Below are 19,170 nucleotides of genomic sequence, written 5' to 3'. Positions count from 1 at the left end.
TCCCCCAGCTCTCAGCCACACCAAACTAGAAGTAACAATGAGATCATCGCGCACTAACGTCGACCTGCAAATAGAATCAACGTGTTCAACAGAACAAATACCCTAGGATACCCTCCTGTAGCGGTAGGTACTAGTAGTATCTGTCAGTCTTGCTCACACCATAGTTATGCTCTTTGACGCCTCCAAACTCAATCGAAGGGGCCGTGTGACCGTGAAAATAGGGATAATCTTTCCGGAAAAATTGGTGCGAGACTCAGGCTTACCCGTGCCTGGTAATAATTCACCCGTTGGTCGAGTTGAAGCAAATCACCCCATACCCCCAGTTGCTGTCAATTAGGTAACAGAATGCAGATGAGGATCAATACCCCGTGGGTCCCCACGTCCCACACCCCATCCTTTTTTCGAGGGCATCGGGGGTATTTATTCCAAGAACCCTTCGCTGCACTTCCTCTCCCAGACTACTTAGCACCTCCCGCGTATAATCCGGGAATAATTTGGACCCTTTGCTCCCACGCAAACAAAAAAAAATGGAGAAGGCCGAAACCCACACCGACACCGGCGGCCGCCGGACCACGCAGTTGGAGCCGGGACACGCCGCAGGCCCCGAGGCCCACATCGAGCCGTCGGCGGGCGAACAGCATGTACCCACGGCGCAAGAGGTCGATGTGAACGCAGATGGGTTTCCCGAGGGCGGCAAGAAGGCCTGGACTGTGCTGGCTGGGACGTGGTGCGTCCTGTTCTGCACGTACGGGCTGGGCAACAGCATCGGCGTCTTCCAGGCGTACTATGTCAACTACGCGCTCCGCCAGTACTCCTCGTCCACCATCTCGTGGATCACCAGCTTCATGCAGTGGGTGCTGAACTTTTTGCCTATTGTTGTGAGTGCGCCCCTGGCCTTGTCCATCCTTTGGGAATAGTGCGTCTGACAAGAGCATGCAGTGGGGTTTTGTTTTCGACAAGTTCGGCCCGAAGTGGCTACTCGTCAGCGGAACCCTGATCTATGTGTTTGGGATAATGATGATCTCCTTGGGGTCGCAATACTATCATTTCTTCCTGGCCCAAAGCATCGTCTGCCCCATCGGCGCCAGCGCCGTGACCAGCGCCGGCATGTCGTGTCTGGTCACCTGGTTCCATCGCCGGCGTGGTTTAGCGTTTGGAATCATGATGTCTGGGTCATCTGTCGGCGGTATCGTCTTGCCTATCATGATCCCAAAGTTGATAGACCGTGTTGGCTTCCCTTGGGCGATGCGTGCCGTCGGGTTGATGTTCCTGGTGCTCCTGACCATCGCGTGCGTGACCGTCAGGTCCCGACTGGCGCTGGACAAGAGGCCGGTTGATATGAGGGAGTACATCCGGGGGATCAGAGAGCCGACAATGATGTCGACGGCCTTCGGGCTGTTCTTGGTCTTCTGGGGTCTCTTCCTACCCTACAATTTCGTCATCCTACAAGCCAGAGCGCAGGGGATGGACGCCAACCTCGTCATCTACTTGCTCCCGATATTGCATGCTTGCGGGTACGTCCATGACGCCGACCTTACTTTTGTGTTGCTCGATGTACTGATGAAGGGGCGAACAGCATAGTCGGACGTATCATACCAGGGCTTGTGGCGGACAAGGTCGGGCGGTACAACATCATGATCACACTCGCGACTCTGACAGGCATCGCCTGCTTTGCTCTCTGGATCCCGATTAGCAACGACGCCGGCATTCTGGTCTTCACAGCGGCCTTTGGGTTTCTGTCTTCTGGCCTGACTTCCATCGGGCCGACTTTGATCGCACAGATCTCAGACATCAGGGAGATCGGGGCCCGGACAGGTACAGCGTTCGCTTTTCAGTCTTTCGGCGCCCTCACTGGCAGCCCTATAGCGAGTGCCATCGTTGATGCCAGGGGTGGAGATTACCTGGGCTTGAAGTTGTTTTGCGGGTTCTCCATTTTTGCATCGGCGGTGGTGTTTTTGTCGGCAAGATACTTCCAGGTTGGAGGGTTTCGGCTGAAGAAGGTTTGACCTCGGGAACGAGCTTGTTAGAAGGGCATGGATAGAAAGAGGTCAGGTCATACGTTCGGCATTTGTATAGATGCTGCATGTGATGCTTTCGCTTCTATTAGCCAGTCATCACGGCAGATAGACAAGTGTTTATCAGGTACTATATCCCGTCAAACTTGCGAGGTACGGAGTACCAGTTCAAAGCACCATCAACGCCAGCTATTTGTGCAATCTAGGCCCTTATCGTCCGATAGATACCTGCTCCAGGAACTTGCCGACGCTTCGGATGCGAGCACCGGGAGTGCAAGGCGGAGCCGGAGCTCAGGGTCCTCCCGAGCTGGCGGAGCCATGCCCATTTGCCGCGGCCAGGGATCCACATCTGTCTAGCCTTGGCGGATAGACTACACTATATCCAGCTGAAACGGGGACATGTGCTGTCTCCCCCTCCCTGCGGATAGCTCGGTCCCTTGTGAATGCTTGGTCCAAATGGGTCTGCCGAGGCACTGCTGTTTGGAGCTGAGCACCCAGGCACCCAGGCAGCTGGACGCGTGCCTGGAATCGCATCTGCACGATATGTTTTCGGGCTGGGTAGCCGATCTCAAGTTCCACTCGGCAAAGTTTCGCTGCCCCGGCAATGATTCAGCAAAATACCTACCTGGGCAGCTTTGCCTAGCTCTTGCGGGTCAATGTGGGCCTGCTGCTAGTAATCTGTACTCATGCCAACTGAGGGGCCGGTCGAGTGGCCTGTCGAGTGGCTAAAAAGTCCGCGCCGTTCAGCCAAGGGCCCAGGGTATCATCCAGAAGCGAATCGGTGCGGGGGTCTCGTCAGATCTGGGGTAGTGAACGCGCCACCGGGCGGCGTCTCCAACGTTTCAAAAGTGAATGGAACTGTTTTCCGCCAGGATATTTGGAGGCTCTGTGGTTTCTTCGCCGTAACCTTCTCCACGGCTCATGTCCGCTTCCATACGTTTCTTCCATAATTCGGTTTAGCATACCATTCACTCAAGACACATCATCTATAACTGCTGATATCGGAGAAGATGACGGACTCAATAGCCGATATGCTGACGGTCCAAAAGCCAGCGGGCATACCATGGCGTCTCAAGACGGCAGAGCTCATGCCCCACGAGCAGTGGCGGACGCTCATGGCTCTCATGGACACAGTCGTGCCCAGCATTCAGAAGGAGTCGACAGCCCCGAAGCGGAAATCCAGGTCAATAGCCTACATCTCAGACAGCCGTTACCAAGATGCAGTTTCTCACCTGAAGAGTAACACGATTCTGCTTGACAACGCGTCGGAGGATGAGCTGGACAAGTACCTCTCAGATAGGCCAACCGACGATCTCATGTTCCAACAGGTTCTGAAGGGCATGCTGCACCATGTCCCCCCCGAGCTGCAAACGTTGCTCTCCCGTGTTCTGTACTTACTGAAGTAGGCCTCTCACCCGTCCCAATGTTCCTTGTGAGAAGACTGACATGCATATAGCACGCAGGCCGGTAGTCTCATTCTCACTGGGTATGCCACGCCTATCGCCAAGCTGCCGCTGGAGGACCGCACCAAGATCCTCCATAAGTGGGCCAACAGTAGCCTGTATAAAATCCGTGGTCTCTACAGGCAGGTCACCACGCTGGCCAAGGTCGTCTTCAGCGCCACGAACCCAGCCTTCTTCAAACTATCTGGCTTCCCCACGACACCTGTAGGGTGGAAACCCCCGACGGGTTACCCTTACGAGTTCATCCAGTTCCCACCTGCCTCCGCCCCGGCTCCCGGGGCCAAGACGTCGTCACAGCCTCCACCGGTCGAGATCGAAACCGACGTGGTGATAGTAGGCTCGGGCTGCGGGGCTGGCGTCTGCGCCAAGAACCTCGCCGAGGCGGGCCACCGGGTCCTGGTCGTCGACAAGAGCTACTACTTCGACGCGTCGTCGTTCCCCATGGCCTCGGGCGAGGCCTTCTTCCACCTGTTCGAGGGCGGCTGCACCACGGGCAGCGACGACAACAGCATCTCCATCGTGGCGGGCTCGTGCTTCGGCGGCGGCGGCACCATCAACTGGAGCGCCAGCCTGCAGCCGCAGGGCTTCGTGCGCGACGAGTGGGTGCGCGAGCGGGGCCTCGCCTTCTTCGGCACGCAGGAGTTCCAGAACTGCCTGGACCGCGTCTGTGGCCAGATGGGCGTGCACGAGGACTTTGAGCCGAACCACGGCAACGCGATCCTGCTCGATGGCGCGAGGAAGCTGGGCTGGTCTGCCAAGAAGGTCCCGCAGAACACGGGCAGCTGTGCTCATGATGATGGCCACTGTGCGATGGGCTGCTCCACTGGCGAGAAGAACGGCCCTGTGAATGGCTGGTACCCCGATGCTGCGAGGCACGGGGCGAAGTTCGCCGAGGGGTTCAAGGTAAAGAAGGTGCTCTTTGATGAGAGCGGGAGGAAGAGGGCTGTGGGGGTTGTTGGTACGTGGACCAGTCGTGGCAAGGATGGCAAGACGGATGGCCCAGATGAGGACAAGATTGTGAGGGAGGTGGTCGTCAAGGCAAAGAAGGTCATTATCAGCAGTGGCACTCTATGGAGCCCGATCATATTGAAGAACAGTGGCCTCAAGGTGAGTGGCTCTTCTGTAAACGTCCCTGCGCTTCTCCAGACGTACTGACAACGTGAACAGAACTCCCAGATCGGCCGCAACCTTTACCTACACCCAGTCAACGTTTTGCACGGCTTCTTCAAAGAAGATGTCCGGCCGTGGGAGGGTGGCATCCTGACCACAGTCGTCAACACCTTCGAGAACAGCGATGGCAAAGGCCACGGCCCAAAGCTCGAGGCCCTCTCCATGATGCCGTGCTTCTCGATGCAGTTCCTGAACTGGACAGACGGCGTCGACTTCAAGCTCCTCGCCCTCAAGTACCGCCACATGAACAGCTACATCTCCATCGTGCGCGACCGCGACACCGGCACCGTATACCCAGACCCGGTATCCGGCCAGCCTAGGATCATATACACACCATCTGCATTTGATCGCGCCCATGCCATGATCGGCCTCGTCGCCCTGGCCAAGATCCTCTACCTCCAGGGCGCGGTGGAGATCCACGCCGGCCTGCCAGGCATGAGGCCCTTCATCCGCGAGGATGCATCAGCCGCCCCGTCCACAAAGCCGACGGACGACCTCGTCAGCACGGTATCCGACGCCGGCATCGCCGACCCCCGCTTCCAGGCCTGGCTCGCCGAGCTCGAGAAGCACGGCAACAAGCCGCCCGCCGCGACCTTCTGCACCGCGCACCAGATGGGGACGAACCGGATGAGCACTTCCGAGAAGACCGGGGTGGTCGACCCGCGTGGCAGGGTCTGGGGCACCGAGGGCCTGTACGTGAGCGACGCGAGCGTGTTCCCTAGCGCCAGTGGTGTTAACCCCATGGTGACGAATATGGCTATTTCGGACTGGATCTCGAGGAATGTGGCGGGCGATCTTGCGAGGGATGGGGAGAGGGCTCGGCTGTGAGTGTCGGCATGAGTAAAATCCCGCCTGTGCGGAAGTCGCTTGGCTTATACTGTAGAGAGTATTTTGGCATATGAGGATTGGCCCACAAGCAGGTGGATAACAGACAGTCCTTTGTATTTTTTGGATTTTGTGCAGCTATCAAAAGTCTTGCGAATCATTCCATTAGGTCAATCAAAGAGTCCAGAAACTGGCACTTTGACAGGATAGCACGAAAATATGGTGTCTTGGGCAAGCCGTAGACGACAACCGATACCGAAAGGGATAGACCATCCGGGAGATTTCACCGTTTCCTTTGTTTTTAATGACCATCACGCTTCCGTTTCGGCTGTTGAATCATCGCCCTACGAATGCAGATAAATGTGTACTTCGTCGCTATTTTTGATGGAATAACGAGGCGGCCTAGGTGGGAGGATGGCTACCTAGGTGGTGTGTAATCCTTCTTTGCGAATGCTCAAGCTTGCGTGGATTAATGGCATCGGGACACTGCTCAGACTGGGCCTATTAGCCCGCCGGAGCTGAAGCCATCAACCAGAATATACCGTCAGAATCGCGACTCACCCCGTTTTGGCACCACAGTGGTTCGGGATAAAATAGGGTCATGAAGCATTTTCGTCGATGGCGAGTCCCTCATCCAATAGTTCTCAGCCAGTGAAATTCGTGCCGCCTCGGATGATCCTATGATAAGACCTCGGGATCGCACGCTGTGATGACTACCAAAAGCCACCATAAATGTCGGAACGGATTCTTCGGGTGGTGTTGCCACATTTATATCAACCCTGGAATTCTTGATTGTAGCTGGCGTTCCCAACGTCGCAATGTCGGTCACGAGGGCTACACAGCGCCCACTTGGCCCACTTGAGCAGCCTGGGCTGACCTCCACACTTTTGGGACGGTAGCACATATGCCTAATATTACTATGAGGCCTCGCTCCCGCTCACGCACTATGTTTCCGGCACCTGATTATACCAGCCTCGTACACGTCCAGGCAGCCCAGGCCGGCCGGCCACTCTAGTTGTTGAGGCTAAGAACTCGGTGGCTGCGCTAGGTGCCCCAAGGCGCCTCATGCGGCCCGAGACATGCAGCTGCTAGCACACGAGACCCGAGCCCAAAAGGAAACTTGCATGCATGATGATCCTGTTGATATGGGACCGTTTGGGCGCTACCGTCTGCTTACGGCTTTTCTGGCGCCGGTCATTCAGGCACAGTCAGACCAGACATACCAGACTCCCAGACCAGGGCGGGTGATTTGATTTACCTTCAGCTTGGTGGTAAGCTTGGCGACAAGCTCGGCCTAGTGGCTGGCTATCATTTCTGGCGGCTCATGCTTTCCGGCCGAATCACCATCCTTGGCGTTTGTTGACAGCGAGGGTCATGAGTGGCAGCCGGGAACATCCTCGCTGGAAAACGTGCGGCTGGCAGTCCTTGCAGGAAAATAAGCACGCAAGGTCTCACCCGCCACTGCATCACAGCATCATGATGCGAGGGGGCTGCGGTAGTGGCTGGATAGCCAGGTGACTATGTCTAAGTAGGTGGGAGTGAATCCTACATTGAACATTTTCATGCGTCACTGTTGCGAGCAAGATCAGGTATATATAAATGGCAAACACGTACAATGTCATACAACCAGGCTGCCACCCGCAATTCGTGCAACCTGATGCCAGGTCAAGACGTCCCACTGCAGCTTCTAAAGTTCTACAAAAAGCAAAGACATCCTCCCACCAGCTCAAATTCGTCGGACGGAGGGTGTTGTTCGCAGTGCACCAATCTTGAACAAGAAATAATCGACTATCCGAATAGCGTCCAGCGGAGACCACTGGCACCATGCTCTTCTCAGTTCCACTCATCCTGACCATTGTCTCGGGTGCCCTCGCTGGCCCATATGGACCCCCAAGGCATTGCCTAACTCCGACAGCTGTCAACACTCTTGTCGACGGCTATACTTATCTCTTGGAGAAGCCCCTCGGTCCAGACTTCAACAGCACCGCCAACAAAATCTTGTCCGACAAGTTCCAAGTGCGATCTGACTCCATCCTGACACTGTCTCAGCGACCGGTGAGTTCAACGCGTGTTCCAAGTCAAGTTGAACTCTATACTGACGCTCTTTCCTCTTGTCAAGCTGGGTCAACCGGCCTACCCAAGCAAGCAGGCATACATCGACAGCCAGGCCCAGACTCCCCCGCTACCTAATGTGGAGACCCTGGGTGTGTTCAACAGCTGTGACAAGATCAGCTGGCGGTGGAGGGCCACGGGAGTCGGCAGCGACCAATTTGAGATAAATGGCATAATCAACTTTGACACCAACCCTGACACCGTTCAGATCGACACCGTCTACTCCGAGTTCAACACGGCCGCGTTCCAGGCTGACTTGGGCTTCCCTGAGTGCCAGCAATCTTCAGCGCCCGTTGCTAGTACAGGGTCTCCGAGCTGTGGATCTTGCGAGTCCTAGCAGGGATGAGGGGAGACGAATTCACTCGGGCTATGACCGAGTACACGGAAGAGGATTAGAGAATAAGTGTGGGATGAAGTAATATCTACATTTGCCCATTGATGATGGTTGCATATTTTGCTACTACGAGAATATATAGTGTCTGATTTGTGTCACCTATATGAAACTGAGATCCTTGGTCAGATCCATTGCTATCAACTTCGACAAAGTCCTGCATGTTTCCGAGAGCCTCGTCTTCAATTATTCACCCGCCCGACCGGATGAAGCTTCTGGCTTCAGCGACTCAGCGCTGTCTCAACACGACTCCAATCACTGACGTGAACTCATGGCGTCTACCGTGATTCGAACAGTATGAACCTTTACCACGAAGGATCAGCTGAAAAAGGTCACTCTAGTCGTGTTTGTCAGCTGTGGGACGTTGGACCTGTTTGACGTGCGACAAACGACGAGCGCCTGGCACACATATGCAGCCGTCTGGTCTTCTGGGCTCATTTGAGCCATGATACAAGAATCACAAATACTTCGCTCGATGACGTTGGAATATCCTGGTCTATCTCCTTGTTCAAAAGGAAGGAAATCAGGTCTGTTTTCAAAGCTTCGAGTTGCCCAGGATTACAATTGCCGTCTTACTCACCCTCAGCCAAGCTTTGATACTCACGGCATACAGCTTCCATTCGTGCTGCTAGTATGCGTGTGGGGAACCAGCTGCGCCACATGTCTTGGGTGTAATCACCCTATAGTAAGGCTGGAGAGGCCGTGGTATATTGAAGTAAAGAGTACCTAGGATACTTCTCCTTGACAGGCAGTTCGCCTTGTACCTCGTCCTCTGGGAGTGTCTTGGCGGTCATCTTCTAACCAATATGTCGGCAGAAGATGTTGCATTACTGAACCCGAGATGCAACGTGAAGGAGGGGCATTTCTTCCGACCTGATCTTCAAGAGACGATCTCATCCCACACACTATTGAGTAGTACAGCAGTATGCTAACGCGCTGCTCGGTTAAAGTCAAGAGAATTGCTCGCACCAGACATGCGTCTAAGCTGTGAGGCATCCGATATAGCTAATAGAAAATCGACTTCCACTTTCGTCAATCGTATTCTGCCGGGACTTTATCCTCTTCATTAATATAATAACGAGATCTCGACCGCATCTTGTGCTCAGGATCGGCATGCTCGTCTTGGATGCTGGTTCAGTGCAACTGCAACGGTCTAAAACTTGGTACCGTAACTGAATTCTGCTGTGAAGACAACGTCAAACACGCGGACCATGTTGTTCTACAGTGTGATTCTTCTACTTGGCGCCAGCAAAGCTGCGGGTCTACCCGCGCATGCTGCGTCCGCTACCATTATCGAGAGGCAGGATGACCTGCTGGACGAGTACGACTATATCATTGCAGGAGGTGGCACTGCAGGTCTTACAGTGGCAGATCGTTTGACGGAAAGCGGCAATTGTATACATGTTCATTATCCCGGGTAACCGAGAACTAACCTAGCCGCAGATACTGTTCTGGTCATTGAATACGGGTATCTGGACTCCTCTGACTCCATCACGGCGCTGACGACGCCAGATATCCGAGGCGCACGCCCGGATCAATACTCGGTTGCCACACGTTGGTTCAACGATACAACTGAGCCACAGGTAAATCTAGATGGCCGGAGACATACCGTCAGGGCGGGCTGCGCAGTCGGCGGCAGCTCCACCATCAACGGGATGTTGCTCGACCGGGGCTCCGCAGAAGACTACGACTCCTGGGTGCTGATCGCCGGCGACTACAAGGCGGACTACGCTGCCGAGTGGGGCTGGGACAACTTTCTACCGGCGTTCAGGAAGAGTGTGACGTTTCACACGCCAACGCTGGAGATGCAGGAGAAGTTCGGCATTACGTACGACGTGGATGCAGCATACCAGACGGGCGGCACGCCTCCTGTTCATTCGAGCTACCGGCCGTTCCAATGGCCGATTCAACGCAAGTCACAGTGACACCTCACGTGGCACGGATTTCTGAGCTGAATTATGAGTAGAGCGCATGTTCAATGCCTTTAAGAAGATCCCAGGAATCGCCTCGCCCAAGGAGGCGAACGACGGCAGCAAGTACGGGGTCGTCTGGGCACCCAACTCGATCGATCCAGCAACCGAGAGACGGTCCTACTCCAAGACAGGCCACTACGACAGCGGTCCCGCACGACGAGACAACTTCCACCTCCTGCCTGCCTACCGGGTGGTACAGGTCACGGGCAGCCTCTCCGAAGGCGACGGGGCCTGGGTCGCCGACGGGGTGCGCTACAAGCCCCGGGGCAGCTCCAAGGCCGTCTCGGAAGCCAGGGCGCGCAAGGAGGTCATCGTGTCGGCGGGCACGTTCCACACGCCGCAGATCGTGGAGCGCAGCGGCATCGGGCCGGAGAACGTCCTGAGGGCCGCGGGCGTCCCGGTCAACGTGGCCCTGCCGGGGGTGGGCAACAACTTCCAGAGCCACACGAGCTTCGGCGTCGCGTACAGCTTCGGCGTGCCCGTGTTCCCGACGTCGGCCGACCTCACGCGCAACAGCACGTTTGCGGCGGAGGCGCAGAGGGAGTGGGACACGGGGAAGAAGGGGCCCTACACGGCATATGTCAACAGCGGGGTGTGGCTGCCGTTCCCCGTCTTCTCGAACAGGACGGAGGAGTTCGTCGCCAAGGTCCAGGCACAGGCCCCCGGCCAGCACCTCCCCGGCGACTGGGACCCGACCCTCGTCGCGGGCTACGCGGTCCAGAAGGAGGTCCTGGTCCAGCAGCTGCGCTCCCTCCGGTCAGCCTGGCTCGAGAACCTCTTCTCGGGCGCGGCGGGCGGCGGCGCGATCCTGCAGCACACCTTCTCCCGCGGCACGGTGCACATCTCGCCGCGGGACGACGGCCTCGACACCGACCCCGTCATCGACTACCGCGCCTTCAGCAACCCCGTCGACGAGGACCTCAACGTCGAGCTGCTGCGGGGCATGCGCTGGTACATGGGCCACGAGGCCATGGTGGCCGCGCTGCAGCCGCGCGAGACGAGCCCCGCCGTCTTTGACGACGCCGGGATGCGGGCGTGGATGCGGCGCAACGTCAACCCGGACGTCGCGCACCAGGTCGGCACCGCCTCGCTCGGGCCCAGGGAGCTGGGCGGTGTCGTTGGCCCGGACCTGAGGGTTCATGGGACCAGGGCGCTCAGCGTGGCGGATAACTCGATCGTGCCCATGGTACCTGGGTCGCATACCAGTGCGCTGGCGTACGCTGTTGGTGAGAAGGTAAGGCATTCCAGTCTCAATATGTAGTATTAGATGATGCTGACACGAGATAGGCTGCCGATCTGATTCAGCGACGAGCCTAACTGCTAGACACAGGCTAATGTGATATTGAGGCCGACGACACAACGAGGACAATTATCATACGGGTTTCTCCTTGTATTATGAATACGAAAGCATACAACATTACTAAGAGCTGCGAGCAAGTTTCGAGTACATTTTCAATACATCTAAAGTGACATCTAACTAAGCCCTACTGCTATAAGGGTGCTATGTTTATCCACTGGCATGGCTTCCGACCTATATGCCCAGAAAAAAAGAAGAAGAGTGAACGCGGATAAGTTGAATTTAGTTGAAAAGAACGAACTCACGTCTAGGGTCTGGAGACATCTATAGGTACCTAGATGCGGCTTGAACGCGGATATCTGCAGCCAACCAGTCGTTGTTCAGTGCAGACCAATGCTGATACAGGCCCGATTTATTATCGTAGCCCTCAGCTCATCTTACCCGCAATCACAACCTACGTTTATACCTTCTCCAACCTTCATCGCGACTGCTTGTCTGCTAAAAAAGCCCTGGCGCTACAATCTGTCAACTATGCCGTCGGGAGGTCAGTTTCCCATCGAAATCGTAGACGCAATCATCCATTATCTCACCCACGGTTGGATCGGTCCAAATGCTCCCGATCAAAACCAGCCCTCTTTGTTCGGGGCCTTCCGAAGCTGGGGTCGAATCGGCGGCGCGTCTCGTTATGCCACTGTCGACAGGACCTGGCAGGAGCTTGTCGAGCGTGAGACCTTCGCCGAGCTGCGCCTGGACCTCGGGCGGCTCAAGGAGGCCGGCGCCATTCTGAACAGGATCCCCCGGCGGCAACGGTGCGTGCGCACCATTCACCTCAACATCGTGCTTCCCCGCCACGAGACTGCGGCAGCCGGGGGAGTGGCGGCCGAGGAGAAGGACCAGAACGACAGGTTGCTTCAGGATACCTTGGTGGCTTTCGTGTCGACGCTGAGCCGCTGGACACTCAGGCCCCCGGTGAAGCTCACCCTCGACGCGTTTGCGCCGACAGACAGGGGCTACCGTGACGAGGGAGATGCGCCGCACGAACGGCTGCGCGGTCCCCGAGAATACTCGCCGCTCGAGCTCAAGGATTCTGACGGCGTCCTGCGCTGTGGGCCTGTGGATGGGATCACCGAGGTTGATATGGAGAGGAATAGGCTTATAGGGCGACGTATTTCAGGCGCCGCCATGTGCACCCTGCTGGCGAGGCTGCCGGGGGCCAAGAAAGTATCCATCAACTGGTGGGATGGAAGGGGTGACCCTAAGGTGCGGTCCGGTAAGAGCCACCCCCAGCATCTTTTCTTCTTTGTAAATGTCTCTGTTGATTCCATATATGCCCTCTTTTTTATATCTTGTCATCATATTGCTCTCCTGTCATGTCACCATTCCATATGTCGCCCAGTACCTAGAATCTTGCTAATAAGCCTTTGTGTGCAGATTTGACCGAAGCTCTATCAGAGATCACACATGCCATGGACCAATTCCACATTGTCGGCACCTATTCCCAGCTAGACCACCACCAGCCTGCACAAGAGCCCCAGGAACCAGGGGTCAAGGTGGACGAGCTTTCTCTGGCCCTCGGCGTGCTCTCCCAGCGACTAAGATACCTCGACATTTACGAGGTCGCCGTCAGCGACGACCTCTTCCTCCACCAGAACCTACCCCCTGAGATGTCACCTCCCCCTCACTGGGCGCGGCTGGAGAACCTCGGCCTCCACTACCCGCCCGTCTCCCCGTCGGGGCAGCGGCTATTCTATCCCGACCCCAGCGCCGCAGATCCGGATCAGGCGCCCATTGTCGCGGGTCCCTCGGTCCAGCGCCGGTACCTCGTTGCGGCACGGTCAGCCCTCGAGATGCCCCTGCTCAGGAACATGACGCTCGTGGCACAACTGGGCCGCCAGGGCCACTGGCACAAGTTCTGGTATCACCGGAACCCAGGGGGGAGAAACCCCGCCGCCGGGGTGATCTGGACCAGCAGCTCCGGGTTCGTGCCGGACGATGAGGTGCTCGAGGCCTGGCGGGAGGTGCCGCGGAAGCACGGGGACGGGGGCGGACTGGAGGTCGAGATCCTCCATGACGAGTATGCCGTGTGAGCGCGGCCAGGGCAATGGCCCACGACTCCCAGTGCTGGCTAAAGGGCTTTTCTTTTTCTGGGCTACTCTACCTTCAGAATACCCAAGATTGATCAATTTTATTCTAATTGAAATGCCCGATTGCGCACACGGTGATGAATCCTCGTATCGCCTTCCGAGTTCTTAAAATGGTGTTGACAAGTAAAAGCGACAAAGATATTCCATTCTTCTATAATAAGGGTAGGAAGTCTACCTAGCTATGAACGGACCTTGCAACCACACGAAACGGTTCCAGAAAACTGAAGCTCATAAGTCAGACAACATAGGCCGTTGTGTAAGCTAACATCATAGCTATCGCGGCATGAATGATAATAATGATAAGCGTGGCTGGAACTTTTCGTGGTATAATCCTTGAATTGACGAAAACCTTAAATCCTAAGCGAGTTTCATCGACTTCCCAAATGGGCGATAGCTCCTGGAGAGGACAAGCTTGTTTCGAAGTAGCCGACCTCATGAAGCCGAGGCATCGCTTCGTCCGAAGTTCGCATGCGCGTCACCAGTAGAGCTAGCTGCCTGCCACGCATCGAGCTTCGTGGTTTCAACGTGCAGTGCGAGATATCTACTGCATTCCGGCGGTTTGCTTCTAGGAAATCATCTCGTCTTCTTTACATTTTCTTGATTCCACTGCAAATTTGCCCTCACAGCTCGTCCGCCTCTTTGACCCTTGCTCTCGCGATGGTGAGGAATGCACAGTCTCTGGAGCCATGGCTGCATTTGCTCGGCCGCTAACATTGCACAGGGGCATACTCAAAAACAACAATATGTCAGCCGGCCATCCCTCTCAGTACAAGAGTGGCTTGACCTGCCATTCCGGCTGCTGATATGGGGTGAGTCCGCAGACCGACCGTGCAATCAATGGCCTCCGTACAGCTAACCACAGCCACGAACCACAGCGCCGATCCAACTGACGATCAACCTCGTCCGCGGCATCCTCACAGCGATATGGCGCAGGCTACCACTGAGGCCATACATAGCCTGTGCCGCGATCCGCATGTTCCTATACACCTTCTCCCCGGCGCAGATCCAGCTCTTCTCGCCGCCCACAATGGACACATACAAGGCCTGGATCCGCAGGCGCCGCTCCAACGCCCGCGAGTCGGGCGACTCTGAACTCATGGAGCAGCTAAAGGAGGACATCGAGGTCCTCCCCGACGGCAGGTCCCACATCCTCTGGATCGGCGACCGGCACAGGGCCACCAGGTTCGTCTACTTCTTCCACGGCGGCGGCTACATCGCGCCCGCGATCCCGGGGCACATGGAGTGGTGCCTGCAGGCGTACGTCCTGGCCAGCAGGCACGCGCCGCTGCGGGCTGGCAACACCACCACCACCACCAGCAGCCGCGACAAGGTCGCCGTCGCCGTGCTGCAGTACACCCTGGCGCCGCAGGCCCGGTTCCCGACCCAGCTGTGCCAGGCGGCGTCGGGGCTCGCGCACCTCCTGCGGGCCGGGGTCCGGCCCTCGCAGCTCGTGGTGGGCGGCGACTCGGCGGGCGGCAACCTGGCCGCCCAGCTGCTCGGCCACCTGCTGCACCCGTACCCGCTGGCCGAGCGGGTCGTGCTGGACGAGCCGCTGGCGGGCGCGTTTCTGGTCAGCCCGTTCGTGAGCCGGAACGTGCGGGCGCGGTCGTTTGTCGACGGGCGGCCGTGCGATATGCTCAGCGAGGGCATCTTTGACGGCCCCAGCCGGGAGATGTTCCATGAGAGGCCGGCGGGCCTGATGGGTGTGCTGTTCCCCAGGTGGGGTGGGCTTGTCGAGACCAAGGAGTTCCGGGAGGGGAGGGGGTGGGCGCTCATGGCGGATGTGGATGAGAAGTGGCTGGACGGGATGGGCAGCATTGTCAGGAAGGTGTATGTGACGTGTGGGAAGCATGAGATTCTGAGGGATCAGGGGATCGAGATTGCTGAGAGCATTCGGGCTAGGAATCCTGATGTGGAGGTGAAGCTGGAGGTTGCCGAGAAAGAGGCGCACGACTTCATCTTGTTGGAGGGACAGAGGCAATCAGTGGGAGATGCGACAACAAGGATGCGGACCTGGTTCAGTCGAGTGTGGTCTTGACAGTATTGGACGCCAGGGCCTAGTTTCTTTTCGATGTGTGAAGAAGACGGGCGGGGAGACATCTGACTGGGAAGCTTTCAAGAATTAGACGGTAGACCCTCTTGTAGGACGGGTGTATTACGAGAGAACTAGAAGGGAATAGAGGTCCCTGTGCTTCACATTGGTGGCTACAACACCAAGGACCCCGAGAAATTGGGATTCCACGGAGCCGAAACCATGAACAACAAGACAAGCAGCTGAACAGTCCTGTTGGGGCTTGCCAGTGACTTCAAGGTCAAGGCCTGTAGCAATCGATCCGAATGAATGTCTGACTGATATGTCAATCGAAGCCAAGCAAGCCATGGCAACATCGTCAACCAATCCGTGGAGGTTGCTCGTCGGACCTCGTGCCATTTTTATCACAGCCTTCGGACGGCTGGACGCAAGTACCCGAGGAGACTTAGTAAGGACAGTGTGACCACGGGTACCGAGGACGTTTGATGGCGGCGCCATTCCAACCCGTGCATATTCACATGCCATTAACTGAGCTCTTTTTTCGTTCAACGTTACTCCAGGTGACAGTCCGGCCTCACGATCTTCTGGTACATCAGGCGTGCGTGGAGTGGAAGAGAAAAGACCCTTTGATAAGGTGTTTCCGCGAGAGATCGATTTATAAACCCTGTTGCAAGTGGACACCTTCTTTCTGTAGCGCAAGTTGAAGCATGTATCATGGTGCGCCAGAAAGAGTGGCAGCTCTATGTGACACACGGCGGCGATGCTGGCTAGCATCTCTTTTCAGCTCATTGCTTTCTTGGTAGGGCTGAACACTTCTGCTGGCCAATGGTCATGGGTTCTCACGATGGCGTCTGTTCACACATCTAGTGACACAAAACTCCGCCTTACAGGTATTAGTTTAAGACAGTTCTTGGATGCGCAAAGTTTGTCGGGACGAGCGACGTGATACAATTGTAGTCTTCTAACTTAGAAACCGCAGCATTGCCCTGGACTCACACATTTATAAGGGAGTATAACCAGTAGGTCAGACTCTAATCGTTTCTTTGATTTCACGTCGTCAAACAGAATCCCTCTGTCCACAGCAACTAAGGTATTAGCCTTAAGTTGTCCTCACATTTGTGCAAGCCGCCATGGCCGAGAACACGATTATCACCGAGCTGGAGTGGAAATTGAACGAGGGGCCGCGTTTCCTCAGAACGATCACACCAATTTCAGTCCTTGTTACCCTGTGTGTCGTTCTGCGCTTCAAGATGCGGCAGCATAGGGGTGCTGGAATCGGGCTAGATGACTGGCTCATCTTTGTCTCTCTGGTAAATATGCGCCCTGCTTCGTTCACCAACGTCGTATTCTTTCAAAATCGTCAGATAGAGCAGTGTTTGCCTCACTGCAGATGTCTTTCGAATAGTCCGATCCACGGTGCGGTGCGATTGCTCATCACACAATAGGTTCTTAGCTGGGCCGTATATACCATTGGTGCCTGCATTGTAATGATGGGCGGCCTCGGAAGGCCAATGGCTGTCAATGTTGTTATTGATCCTCGTCGCCCACTCATAGTTGGCAAGGTTCGTAATTACCTCAACCTAGGCTTTGTCGTTCTCTAACCAAGGCCACCACAGATCTTATTCGCTGGAGAATTCATATATGCGTCATGTATATCAACAACCAAGTTGAGTATCTTGGCTCTGTACTGGCGCATATTCCCGACCCGTTTTATGAAGATCGGGTGTATTTCCCTGGCTACCATGTCCGCTATGTGGTGGGTCATTGTTCTATTTGCATCAGCCTTCCAATGTGACCCCATCGCGAGATCCCGGGAACCAAGTCTTGCAGGGCGCTGTATTCAGGATGCCGTGTCTTTTGTGGATATCATTGCCAGCCTAGAGGTCATTATCCCCAACATTGTGGTGGATATCCTGATCCTCCTCTTACCGATCTACGAGATCAAGCATCTTCGTATCACATGGAAACAACGCTTCGCTCTTATACTTGTGTTCATGCTCGGCGGCCTGGTCACCGCGGCAAGTGGGGTCCGTTTGTATTACCAAACTCATCTTACTACATTGGGAAGCGCAATGGATGTCACATGTGAGTGTCCTGTATCTTTCACGGCGTTTCAAAATGACAATTGTCCACTAAAAAAGAACCATTTGGGGCAGTGGATATATACCAACCAGTCCTTTGGACGGTGCTGGAGCCCAATCTAGCCGTCATCTGTGCCTGCCTACCCGTCCTTCGGCCGCTAGCCAGCTTGCAGTGTCTAAAATCAGTTTACTGCTGTCTTGGTGCGAAAAAGAAGAAACCAGCTTTTGGCGGACATCAGAAACTGGGCGGGACTGCTATGCACGACAGAAGACATGACTTTACGGCGACCGCGCGACGACCCAGCCACCTCACCTTGTCGTCTTTTGATTCGCTGGAAGAGTACGAGCTAGATGACCTCCTCGAGATCCCTCGGCCTGTATATGGGAGCTCTGAGAGGGTGCTGAACACCAGCTATTGATTTGGTGGAAAGGCTGCATGATGGTCGGCAGAGGTTAGACTGTTGCGTAGGATTATAAACAGTTGGCTCACTCCTCTTGCAGATCCCTGGTCGGTTGGCAAAATTTCGGTTGAGAGTACCTACTCAAATATGCCAACATACAGCCCTAATAACAAAAAGCAGAGGAACAGGCATCGGCCTCACACAGGTCACATGTGCCGTCGAGCTGCGAGCCCCATCAAACGTAGGAATGCAGTTGTTGTGTGACGTAAGAGAGGCGTTGCACACGGCATAAAACAGCCAAGTAACACCAGTAAATTCTCAAGATTTACGAAGCTTACCAAAATTAAAAAGGGAGAAAGAGAGCCAAAGGGGGTGGATGGTAAAAGATTAGACGAAAAAGAAAGCAGAAGGTCATGTGCCCATTACTGGAATCGAACCAGTCACCTCATCATCGCTATTAAGTACTAGTGATGCGCTCTACCGATGAGCTAAACGGGCTGACGAATTTAATCTGAGAAGACCTATGGCTGCCGGACGACTGAATCATGCATGCCCACGGAGAATAGAGGTATAAATTCCCGTAATATTCCTAGAGTTTTAAGTAGGTAGAAAGGGAAAACAATAATTACTATCTTAGAGGATTAAAACAAACTATTATTTTTAAATAATTTAAAATTAATAATATTTAAAAATTATTATAAGTAGTTCTTTTTATATATTTAATATTTATTTTTATATATAAGACTTATAAGACGATCCTTATAACTTATAGTAAAAGAACTATAAAGAATTATTAATTTAAAACTAGAGTTACTTAAGGAATAGTATAAAGGAGGTAATAAAGCTACAATCTTATATTATAAGAAGTATAGAGGCCACTTAAGCTAATAAAATAAGTAGAGTATATAAACCTATTAGTTAATTCTATAAACGTTTAACTTATAACCTTAATAACTTATAATTAAATTTATTTAAATAACTTTTTTAATTTTTTCAATATTAATATATTTATAATAATTAATATAGTTTTAATTTTAAAGTTATATATTATATTAAAGTTTTAATATAAATATATTTTTTAAATTAAAATAATTTGATTATTAAACTTAAATATTAATTTATAATAAATTAAAAAGAATATATATTAGTTCTTATATTTAAATATTTTAAGGATAGTAAATCCTTTTAAAAACCTTTATATAAACTCATTAGTTTTTTTTAAAAAAAATAATAAACAGCTCCTAGTAGCCTAGCCTCACTCTATCT

The 19,170-nt window shown here is 54.2% G+C and overlaps 6 protein-coding genes across 6 annotated transcripts; all 6 read left to right on the top strand.

Moving 5' to 3' along the window:
- The first annotated feature begins 404 nt into the window (after nucleotides 1–404).
- Nucleotides 405–2,129, top strand: KVR01_012731 (uncharacterized protein). The gene is made up of 3 exons (XM_044794634.1): nucleotides 405–878; nucleotides 940–1,514; nucleotides 1,577–2,129. The coding sequence occupies exons 1-3, from the start codon at nucleotides 528–530 to the stop codon at nucleotides 2,004–2,006; spliced, it is 1,356 nt and encodes a 451-aa protein (XP_044638202.1). The 5' UTR covers nucleotides 405–527; the 3' UTR covers nucleotides 2,007–2,129.
- A 748-nt stretch (nucleotides 2,130–2,877) lies between these two features.
- KVR01_012809 (uncharacterized protein) lies at nucleotides 2,878–5,476 on the top strand (the record flags this gene model as incomplete). Its single annotated transcript, XM_044793992.1, has 3 exons — nucleotides 2,878–3,417; nucleotides 3,472–4,585; nucleotides 4,646–5,476. Exons 1-3 carry the CDS (start codon nucleotides 3,026–3,028, stop codon nucleotides 5,474–5,476), a joined length of 2,337 nt encoding a protein of 778 aa, XP_044638280.1. The 5' UTR covers nucleotides 2,878–3,025.
- A 1,730-nt stretch (nucleotides 5,477–7,206) lies between these two features.
- KVR01_012768 (uncharacterized protein) lies at nucleotides 7,207–7,922 on the top strand (the record flags this gene model as incomplete). Its single annotated transcript, XM_044793280.1, has 2 exons — nucleotides 7,207–7,528; nucleotides 7,593–7,922. Exons 1-2 carry the CDS (start codon nucleotides 7,298–7,300, stop codon nucleotides 7,920–7,922), a joined length of 561 nt encoding a protein of 186 aa, XP_044638239.1. The 5' UTR covers nucleotides 7,207–7,297.
- Nucleotides 7,923–9,187: 1,265 nt separating this feature from the next.
- On the top strand, nucleotides 9,188–11,266 carry KVR01_012815 (uncharacterized protein; the record flags this gene model as incomplete). Its single annotated transcript, XM_044794957.1, has 4 exons — nucleotides 9,188–9,371; nucleotides 9,420–9,847; nucleotides 9,945–11,171; nucleotides 11,237–11,266. 4 exons carry the CDS (start codon nucleotides 9,188–9,190, stop codon nucleotides 11,264–11,266), a joined length of 1,869 nt encoding a protein of 622 aa, XP_044638286.1.
- A 438-nt stretch (nucleotides 11,267–11,704) lies between these two features.
- KVR01_012729 (uncharacterized protein) lies at nucleotides 11,705–13,810 on the top strand. The gene is made up of 2 exons (XM_044790144.1): nucleotides 11,705–12,516; nucleotides 12,678–13,810. The coding sequence occupies exons 1-2, from the start codon at nucleotides 11,778–11,780 to the stop codon at nucleotides 13,331–13,333; spliced, it is 1,395 nt and encodes a 464-aa protein (XP_044638200.1). The 5' UTR covers nucleotides 11,705–11,777; the 3' UTR covers nucleotides 13,334–13,810.
- Nucleotides 13,811–13,904: 94 nt separating this feature from the next.
- On the top strand, nucleotides 13,905–15,428 carry KVR01_012738 (uncharacterized protein; the record flags this gene model as incomplete). Its single annotated transcript, XM_044784371.1, has 3 exons — nucleotides 13,905–14,050; nucleotides 14,112–14,199; nucleotides 14,266–15,428. Exons 1-3 carry the CDS (start codon nucleotides 14,048–14,050, stop codon nucleotides 15,426–15,428), a joined length of 1,254 nt encoding a protein of 417 aa, XP_044638209.1. The 5' UTR covers nucleotides 13,905–14,047.
- Nucleotides 15,429–19,170: the final 3,742 nt, after the last annotated feature.

The sequence above is a fragment of the Diaporthe batatas genome (genome assembly GCF_019321695.1).
Source record: "Diaporthe batatas strain CRI 302-4 chromosome Unknown Contig00021, whole genome shotgun sequence".
NCBI lineage: Eukaryota > Fungi > Ascomycota > Sordariomycetes > Diaporthales > Diaporthaceae > Diaporthe > Diaporthe batatas.
The sequence above is the reverse complement of the archived record's forward strand: the minus strand, read 5'-3'. Positions and strand labels throughout refer to the sequence as shown.